The following is a 10,247-nucleotide window of genomic DNA, read 5'->3' on the forward strand; positions in this document are numbered from 1 at the left end:
AGCGAGTTTGTTATTTTCTCTCTATTATATATAAAGAATGCTCCAAATTCAGGTAATGAGTTTCAAACTCAAATTCAATTCACTCTTCCTCTTCACACACTGACTTAAACGTTGTAGTGTTAACCTTGCAAGTCAACCCCTCTCCAATGTACCTGAAATTTTGATCCACCGTCACCACCGCTTCTTATTCTATTTCTGATTTCGAAATAAAACAATGACATCGTCTGTGATAATTGACTTTTGATTCATGTGTTTTCCACGATTTCATGATCGCTCTTCAATTCATCAGTTTGTAACATTCTCAAGTCACCGAATCAAGAGCAATCTGAATCAAACATGAATATCCATCGTGTTTGATCCAATCAATCACCGCCTCAACTTCAATTTCCTGAATTTCTAGATCTATAATTCGTATGATTACAAGTGATGGTTGAATCCATTGTTACTCGTTCAACTGCTACTTAAGAAGTCGTCACCACTATTGCAGCTCAAGCAATGATCAATCAACCACCTCTACCTCCACCTCCTCAGCAAATCATCGTGAACCCAGAAGCGGAGATTCTGCTACATCCAGATCTAGTCAAAATGCCTTAAGTAGCTAGATTTGTCCAATTGCCTCTTAGTGGACCTCAGATTCAACCTCCAGTTGCACAACTGGAAGTCTTGGCTAGTTTCCAATTGTTGTAAGCTAACCCTGAATTGCAAGGCGCCAACAAATTGCTAAACATTATGTACAACATTGTTCGATTATAGAACTCGCAAGTGTTAGGAGAAAGATTGTTGCGCCTCGAAGAAAGCCTCAATAACGCTCATCCACGAGGAAATACCATCTAGGAGGCTATATCAAGAAGAACTCATGTTGTCGTTCCGGAGCCGACCGAGACAAAGAGGTATGAAGCTCATAAATAAATAAAAAAAACATAGGAGCAAGAAGCATCAAACTTCTCCCCAGAGCCCCAGGGGAGGTCGAGGCAGCCACACTCCTTCTCTGGATCAAGCAAAAAATCGACCATCGAGGAGTCAACCGAAACATCCATTGTGCACCCGGATTTTGGAGTAAGATACCAAAATCAATGGATAAGCCTCTCAAGTTAGGTGAGTATGATGGAAAAGGAGATCTAGACGAGCATGTGCAACTCGTCAATGATCGACTGAACTACTTCAGTGATGACGAAGCGTCCAAATGCAAATTGTTTGCCTTGACCCTGGTTGGATCAACCATATAAGTTCCAGGGTTAATGATGTTACAACCGACATACTCAACAACATTACAAGCATATTAAAAGCAATGTTACTCCTTTCTGGCCCTATTCCCCGTCTGATATGTCGGAGTTGCACCTCATACTTCATCCAATTTGCACACAATCATCGTCAAAACAAATACATCAAGAATAAGCATATTAAAGACAAATAAGTGAAGAGTTTTTGGAACTTTTCAAAGATGACTTTTCTTTCTTCTCGGGGATGGGCCACCATCAGGAGTTAAACGTTAATAATGCACTGCAAGTGTTTCTGATCGGCATCATCCATAGGGGTATCACCCCCAAAGTAACTCAGGTTGCCAATAAAGCTCATCAAATATTTCTTCTGGTACATGTATTATGTAGTGAGGTCTTCCTCTTTATATACTTACACATTATTCCCTATAAAAAGTGACTCTCAGTCCAATACTTGAGGAATAGCTGAACACATTTTCCCTCCACTCCATCCCCAACAGTACAAACCATTGCGTGAGCCTCATGATGGATATGGGTGACCAGAAAGAACCGGGCTTCCAAAAGAGGTAGCTTGGAGAGTTTCAAAGCCCGGGCGATCGACTATAGGGACATTAATCCTCTGATACACCCTTAAGTTGCAAGACTACAACAACATCGAAAGAGTTAGAAGAAAAAGGTCAGAGAAGGTATCCCATTCATGTGATTTGAGAAATCCCTTTTTATGATAATACTTGTGTGTACAATTACCCTTTTGCTCTTATGTCTATATTGAACATAAGACATAGACTGTGTCATCCTTGTCCAGTTCAATATTGGGCCCTTAGACATTTATCTTGTTACGCAGGATGGACAAATTCCATCTAGGTCACTCATGTCCCTCAACATGCTTCGTGGAGTACCCATTAACTGTCTTTATGGTCATCCAGTTACAGACAATGTTTGATCAACAATAAAGCACTCGACTCTACATCTAGGGTCCATAGTGGTTTCAGGTCGAAGAGTGGTATACATCACTATCACCATGAGAATAACTTATGACACTTTGCATAACATTTTATGTAGTATTCTCATAGCGGGTCAATCTAGTATAAATATTACTCATAATATTCATACCTATGTTTAAGACTTGATAACTCCTTATCCATGATCTATGAGATGTGATCATCAGTCTATATACATAATAGTCTTAATGCTTTATGTTATCCCACTTCACAACAAAGTTCGACTACAGATACTTTAAGAATAATGTCCTTATGTTTAATGAGATCTCATGATCAAGTCACACTTGATACATTAAACGGACTAGTTATTCTAGGGACTTTATTAAACAAACATAATAAAGAAAAAATATTTTATTATTAATAAATAATTCGATACAAGTACCAAAAGTACTGGCCTCTAGGGCTTACACCAACAACCAAAGCTTTTCCATTTCACCATTTTAGGGGTAAACAAGAGAATGGTCGACATTCGAGGCTAACATGACAAACTTCACCTTGCTGCACATAAACAAGGGCTTGAGAGGAAACTTTTATGGACCGACCATATCGACCCTGACCGACCACTATGAAGGAATTGTAATCCTTCAAAAATCTTCTTGGTACACGAGATTTATCCTCCTATTGACTGTAAAGAATCTTAAATGTATGCACATCCAACGACTCTTCACAAATTACTCCTAACAAGCAACAAATTTTTTTATTTCATCTTTACTTTACTTTATGTAGAATGCGCCAAATTCATGTAACAAGTTTCAAACTTAATTTCAATCCACTATTCTTCCTCACATATCAACTTGAGCCTTAAAGTACTAACTTTGTAGGTTAACCCCATTTTCCCCGTGTGTGAAGTTTAGATCTACCGTCACCACCGTTCCTTATTATATTTTTTATTACAAAACAAAACAATTTCTTTTTCTTAGACAAATTTAATTAATTTTTTAATTTATTTAAAATCATATTATTTATATTTGAAAGAGTAAATAATAATAAATAAATCAAAATAAAAAATTAACATAACTCTGATAGATTCTTAATAAAATAATTTATTAAATTAAGTTTAGTGATAATATAATATATTATGACTTTCATAAAAAAGTAAGAATAATGTATTATAATTAAAATATTCTTTTTAATTATAGCTGATAATATAGTTATTATGTTAAGCTATATAATGAATAAATGTATATTAGTAAAATAATTAATACGATGTTGATATTTTAAACTGATAACTATCAAATAGTGTAAATAAAACAATGTATATTAGTAAAATACGATGTTGATATTTTAAACTGATAATTATCCAATAGTGTAAATAAAACAATTTTGATTAGAACAAAAATGTAATGTATTTTTGAATAATTGTTATTAGAACAAAAATGTAAAACATTTTTTTAAAATGTTATCTTATATATTTTATATTATTACTATAAATTTTTTTATATATCTGAATTTTAAAAATTACTTAAGTTTAAAGTTATTTTTAATAATTTTTCATTAACATATTTTTTAAAATACATCTTTTTAAAAAGTTATGGTTTTATATTTTAATTTTTATAAAAATGAGTTTATTAAAATTATTAATAGTGTGAAAATATATTTATAAAAATCATTTTTGAAAATAAAAAATATTATTTTAAAGATAAAACAAAGAGAATCTAAATATTTCGACATTTATTGATTGTGTTGGTTTAACATTATATTTAAATTATTATGTTGTCTTCTTAAACTAATTCAATTGATATTTTTGTAAAAACCTCTGATATAGGGGTAGAAGATCAAATTCATGGCATTTGATTTGTTTATTTTTAAAAACTCAAGATATCAAACTCTATGACAAAAAAAATATTATTATGTTTATTTTGTAATTAAAATAAAAAATTAACTTGATAAAATTAAGGTTTCTTGTTTTTGTTTTTTAATATTTACAAAATAACTTACGACAACTTTTGCAAAAAGAAAAAGAATACAAATTATTCAACTTTTTTCTAGATGTATTAAATAAATCGGATATGACTAATGTTATTATCCGAGTTGTATTAGAAATGACACTATTCACCTCCCTTAATACTAGTAATATAGACTATCTTTCATGTAGAAACACTCTTTTTTAGGCAAAATACAAACAATTACCAATTTCAATATTAATCTATTTAGAACATTTTTTCTTTTAATTTATTACTATTATTTATTAAAAAGAAAACTCTTTTACAGTTCATTTAATAATAAATATTTCAATGAAAAAATAAAAAAATAAAAAAATGAAGAAAATGGAGGAAGGTGGGATTGTGATGGCAATAAGTTTATTCTCGTCAGATCTGAGTGAAAACGGCTATAAATATCGAGAAAACCTCTCCTTATTGCTCGCACTCTGTTCTCTGCTTCAAGCTACTCCTTAACAAGAAGCGAAGAAGACTCACAGAGAACACATTAGTCTCCTACTCTTAACACCCAAAGGTACGAGACTCATTTCTTTCCTCCTCTTTTCCGTCTTCTCATTTTCCGTCTCCCTAGTAATAATAATAATACAAATTTCACCTCAATTCAACTTCATTTTCAACTCTAGATCCAATCGTTAAACCTTACATGAACACTATTACTTCTAGATCTGATTCGTAACGTGTAGATCCACTGGATCTGAAACTGTAAATTTCCTACTTCATCAAATCGTTCTTCTAAAACTATCATTTTCGTTCATTCGCTATTAGATCGAAGGTTTTAACTTTTCGTTAAGCTGAATTGAACTCACTTAGTTACTCACTCGTTTCAATTAGTTAAGCTTGCTTGTTTTTTCAATATCGTTGAGTGTAAATCTTGTTTTATCATCAAATCATTGTTCTAAACCCCTGCTTTACGTTAAATTGACACTCTATGTTCAAGATCGAGTTCATTTGAACTCATATACTTGCTTATTGTGCGATCCTCTTTAACTAATTAATTTTGTGCATGTTTTTTAACGGTTGGAATGTGAATCTTGTAAGGCTTTGAATATAGATTATTATTATTATTATTATTTTGTTAATGTTGTTGAAATCTGGAGTGGATTTGATTCTACAGAACAATGGCATCTCATATTGTTGGATACCCCCGTATGGGTCCCAAGAGAGAATTGAAATTTGCTTTGGAGTCCTTTTGGGATGGTAAAAGCAGTGCCGAGGATTTGAAGAAGGTGTCTGCTGATCTAAGGGCATCAATCTGGAAACAGATGTCTGATGCTGGGATCAAGTATATTCCAAGCAACACTTTCTCTTACTATGACCAGGTACTTGATGCCACCGCCACCCTCGGTGCTGTTCCACCAAGGTACGGATGGACCGGTGGAGAGATTGGGTTTGATACCTACTTCTCGATGGCTAGAGGTAATGCTACCGTGCCTGCTATGGAGATGACCAAGTGGTTCGACACCAACTAGTAAGTGATTGTGAATGCACCCTTGTATTGTTAAGTGGGTTGTTTTGTTATATTATTATGGTTACTGAACTGTTTTTGTGTGTGTTGATGCAGCCACTTTATTGTCCCAGAATTGGGCCCTGATGTGAACTTCGTTTATTCTTCTCACAAGGCTGTTGAAGAATACAAGGAAGCCAAGGCTGTAAGTGTTTCTTTTATTTATTTTTATTTTTAATATGTAGAAAAAAAGTTTGCTCTATTAGCTTAGCTTAATGTTTAATATCATTGTGAACTATTGAGGTGTGGGACATTTTAATTAGATCTGGACTTAGGTTTTTAAGATTTTTGGGTGACGGGTAACTTATTAGATCTGTATGGTTCATTATGCATTTTATAATTATCGTCATTGAATATTTGAATTGTCTTGCAGCTTGGAGTTGAAACTGTTCCCGTCCTTGTTGGCCCTGTATCATACTTGTTGCTATCCAAACCTGCCAAGGGAGTTGAGAAAACCTTTTCTCTCCTATCTCTGCTTCCCAAAGTCCTTGCTATCTACAAGTAAGAAGTTTAAATTGTTGTGGGGCATTATTATTTTCTTGGCATATATTGTTTTTCTAATGTGCTTTTAACTATGAATGAAGGGAGGTTATTGCTGATCTCAAGGCAGCTGGTGCTCAATTTATTCAATTTGATGAACCCACACTTGTCTTGGATCTTGAATCTCACAAGTTGCAAGCATTTACCGATGCATATGCTGAGCTTACACCTGCTCTTTCTGGTCTGCATGTACTTGTTGAGACCTACTTTGCTGATGTTACCGCCGAAGCATACAAGACCCTTACATCTTTGAGTGGTGTCAATGCATATGGATTTGATTTAGTCCGTGGAGCTAAGACTATTGATTTGATCAAGGCTGGATTTCCCAGTGATAAATTGATCTTTGCTGGAGTGGTTGATGGAAGGAACATTTGGGCAAATGATCTTGCTGATTCTCTCAAAACTTTAGACACTCTTGCTGCCATTGTGGGCAAAGGTATTCCTTGAACATTGTACATTCACTACATAGGAAGGTTTGTTTGTCTTTGAAGTAAACATTTTCAATTGATGTATCTAATTTAAAAACCATATGCAGAGAGAGTTGTTGTATCCACATCCAGCTCACTTCTTCACACTGCTGTGGATCTTGTTAACGAGACCAAGTTGGATGATGAAATTAAGTCATGGCTAGCTTTTGCTGCCCAAAAAGTTGTTGAAGTAAATGCATTGGCTAATGCATTTTCTGGCAACAAGGATGAGGTAATATCCATTTCTTCCATTTCATGTCACATTTGAAATGAATGGGTAATTAAGAGAATCAGGAAGAATAGAAAAGTGTATCACGAGAATCAGAGTTAAGTAATGGGTACCTGTAATATGAATAACTAGTGCCTATAATATTAATAACCAATGTCAATAGACATCAGACAATTGTTAGCAGAGGCAAGCAATATATGCAACTGTCAATAGTTTGTTTGTGACTTTTGAGTGTTTCAGATAAAAGTTCTATTTACAAATGCAAATTCCTGTTTGTTTCACTACATAATTCACCTGAGTTAATGCATTTTCATTTTCAGGCCTTCTTCTCTGCTAATGCTGCAGCTCAGGCTTCAAGAAAGTCCTCTCCAAGAGTGACTAACGAGGCTGTTCAGAAGGCTGTGAGTGCTTATTTTTTCTTCTCTCTGTTTAACTACTGATTTTGTTTACATGTGTATGTGGAGGTATTAATTATACCTTTTCTGTTCAACTCTCAGGCTGCTGCATTGAAGGGTTCTGACCATCGCCGTGCTACTAATGTCAGTGCCAGATTGGATGCCCAACAAAAGAAGCTTAACCTTCCAATTCTCCCAACCACCACTATTGGATCATTCCCTCAGACTGTAGAACTTAGGAGGGTGCGTCGTGAATACAAGGCTAAGAAGTAAGATAATGCTGCAATTGTGGATCTCTCTGCCTTGTTTATTTGACATTGTGTATTCCTTTATTGATTCTTGTTGTTTTATTCAGGATCTCTGAGGAAGAGTACATCAAGGCAATCAAGGAGGAAATCCGCCAAGTTGTTCAACTTCAAGAAGAGCTTGATATTGATGTCCTCGTACACGGAGAGCCAGAGGTCAACTTTCATCATCTCCTTATGACTTTCATTTAGTCTTTTTAAGTGAAGATAGCTTTATTACACTTGGATTTAGTTAACTTTTATAGTTATACTCTTCACTTCTTTTGTTTTGAAGAGCAACTGCTTTCGACATACTTATGCTCTTGTTAGATTGCTGATTCAAAAATTGTACGTCTAACTAATTGTTGGTGTCATTTTGTTGCAGAGGAACGACATGGTTGAGTACTTTGGCGAGCAGTTGTCAGGCTTTGCCTTTACCGCCAATGGGTGGGTGCAATCATATGGATCCCGTTGTGTCAAGCCACCAATCATCTATGGTGATGTGAGCCGCCCAAAGGCAATGACTGTCTTCTGGTCAGCTCTTGCTCAGAGCTTTACCAAGCGTCCAATGAAGGGAATGCTTACTGGCCCTGTCACAATTCTCAACTGGTCCTTTGTTAGAGTTGACCAACCTAGGTATAAACTAGACCCCTTTTCACTTTAAAAAAGAGATAATCAGCATTTACCATATTATGTCATTTTAAACCTGGTGTATGTGATTCTATTTGCAGATCTGAGACCTGCTATCAAATTGCTTTGGCTATCAAGGATGAAGTAGAAGACCTTGAAAAGGGTGGTATTGGTGTTATCCAAATTGATGAGGCTGCCTTGAGAGAGGGACTTCCATTGAGGAAGTCAGAACATGCTCACTACTTGGACTGGGCTGTCCATTCCTTCAGAATCACCAATGTTGGTGTTCAGGACTCCACTCAGGTATGTTTGGCTTTCAAGTCATTAGGTTCCAATTTTCTCCTTTTCTATTTCCATACATTGTTGTAATAAACTTTCATATTTACAGATCCACACTCACATGTGCTACTCAAACTTCAACGACATCATTCACTCCATCATTAATATGGATGCTGATGTTATCACCATTGAGAACTCCCGTTCTGACGAAAAGCTTCTGTCAGTGTTCCGTGAAGGAGTTGTTTATGGTGCTGGAATTGGACCTGGTGTGTATGACATCCACTCCCCAAGAATACCACCTACTGAAGAGATTGCTGACAGGATTAACAAGATGCTTGCCGTGCTTGAGAAGAACATATTGTGGGTCAACCCTGACTGTGGGCTCAAAACCCGCAAGTACTCAGAGGTTAAGCCTGCCCTCACCAACTTGGTTGCAGCAGCCAAGCAAATTCGTAATGAGCTTGCCAAGTGAAAGGGTTAATGGAAAGAGAATCTCAGCAGTCATATTGGCTGTGTTTGATTTTACAGCAAAGGATAATTTTGTGTTTTTGTTGTTTTCAATAACTGTGTGCAATATATTTAGGTTTTTAGTATGCTCTGTGAGCAATTGATCCCACCCCTCTCCCAAAATTTCATTTCGCTTTGTTTCTGAAATATTTGTATCCGTGGCTCAGCCACAATCTTTATTAATATGCAATTTTACTAGTTTTGTGCAAATAAACATGAGTATTTTTAATCTGTTCAAACGCGGCTCATAAAATACTAAGCATTGGCTCACAAACTACTACATTATTTTAATCTGTTCTTCAAGTTTTGCAAGGATTTTAATCAGTTTAGAGGTTTAGTGACTTTTGTCTTGTCCGTCTATACAACTCCTATCCCCATGAAGACCTTACTCTACTCCTAGTCATTTTGTAAAAAGTAAAATTTTTTGTCTCGCACTTTAGGATTTTAACATTTTTCTTTCATTTGTAATAAATAAATAATAATATTGCATTTATAATAAATAAATAAAAATATTGAAAAGTCATTCATAATTTCTTATTCCATATAATATTATTTCCTTTGTCTTTCCTATATACAATATTACTTCCTTTGTTTCAAATTATAAAACTTTTAATATCTTTCGTGCAAATTAAAAAATATAAATTATATGACTTTATAATTATTGTTCCTATATATTACTTATTATAGATGAAATGTTTTTAAATAATTGAAAGAAGAAATAATAATAAATAATAGAAGATATATTGAGAAAAAAAAAATTAGTGTTGCATTGAAATGATACACCTCATAGCCGTCTCAAATTTTTGAAGATTATAGATAGATTAGTTATATTTTATCAAAGACACAAATATTTAACAAATATTTTATGAAGTTTTATTAACAAAGATTCTATTTAATCACAATTTAAATAAATAATTTTTTTTGAAGTTTTATTTAATTATAATTTTGACTCGCGTGGTAAATGGATATGTCCGTCCCATTTAAACTCACCCCACAAAAAACCTAAAATAAGGGATGGGACGAGAGAACATAATTGAGGATGCGAATCTAAAATCTAGGTCTGTCTTGCAAAAAAAAGTGAAGGCGGATGAGAAAAGTTCGCAAACACAACACATTTTAAGGCTAAAAATGTAAATATTTATTTAAATACTTATTCCCGCAAAAATCCACGAAAAAATAGGATGGAGCGGGACAGAAACATTAGAGAATAAGAACCTAAATCTTTGACCGTCCTACACTAAAGTGCGGCAAAAC

General features: G+C 34.4%; 1 protein-coding gene across 1 annotated transcript; it reads left to right on the forward strand.

Moving 5' to 3' along the window:
* Positions 1-4,505: 4,505 nt before the first annotated feature.
* Positions 4,506-9,207, forward strand: LOC127126620 (5-methyltetrahydropteroyltriglutamate--homocysteine methyltransferase). The gene is made up of 12 exons (XM_051055572.1): positions 4,506-4,672; positions 5,273-5,626; positions 5,720-5,807; positions 6,036-6,163; positions 6,247-6,638; positions 6,738-6,901; positions 7,219-7,299; positions 7,396-7,562; positions 7,649-7,754; positions 7,963-8,213; positions 8,309-8,510; positions 8,596-9,207. Exons 2-12 carry the CDS (start codon positions 5,277-5,279, stop codon positions 8,956-8,958), a joined length of 2,292 nt encoding a protein of 763 aa, XP_050911529.1. The 5' UTR covers positions 4,506-4,672; positions 5,273-5,276; the 3' UTR covers positions 8,959-9,207.
* The last annotated feature ends 1,040 nt before the right edge of the window (positions 9,208-10,247 follow it).

This window comes from Lathyrus oleraceus, chromosome 3 (assembly GCF_024323335.1).
Source record: "Lathyrus oleraceus cultivar Zhongwan6 chromosome 3, CAAS_Psat_ZW6_1.0, whole genome shotgun sequence".
Lineage (NCBI taxonomy): Eukaryota > Viridiplantae > Streptophyta > Magnoliopsida > Fabales > Fabaceae > Lathyrus > Lathyrus oleraceus.

Bases quoted from the DNA above. Each gene is read 5' to 3' on its own strand.
- LOC127126620 (XM_051055572.1), top strand. From the start codon at position 5,277: ATGGCATCTCATATTGTTGGATACCCCCGTATGGGTCCCAAGAGAGAA. The intron at 6,164-6,246 runs GTAAGAAGTTTA...CTATGAATGAAG, and splicing joins AAAGTCCTTGCTATCTACAA to GGAGGTTATTGCTGATCTCA. The intron at 6,902-7,218 runs GTAATATCCATT...TTTCATTTTCAG, and splicing joins TTTCTGGCAACAAGGATGAG to GCCTTCTTCTCTGCTAATGC.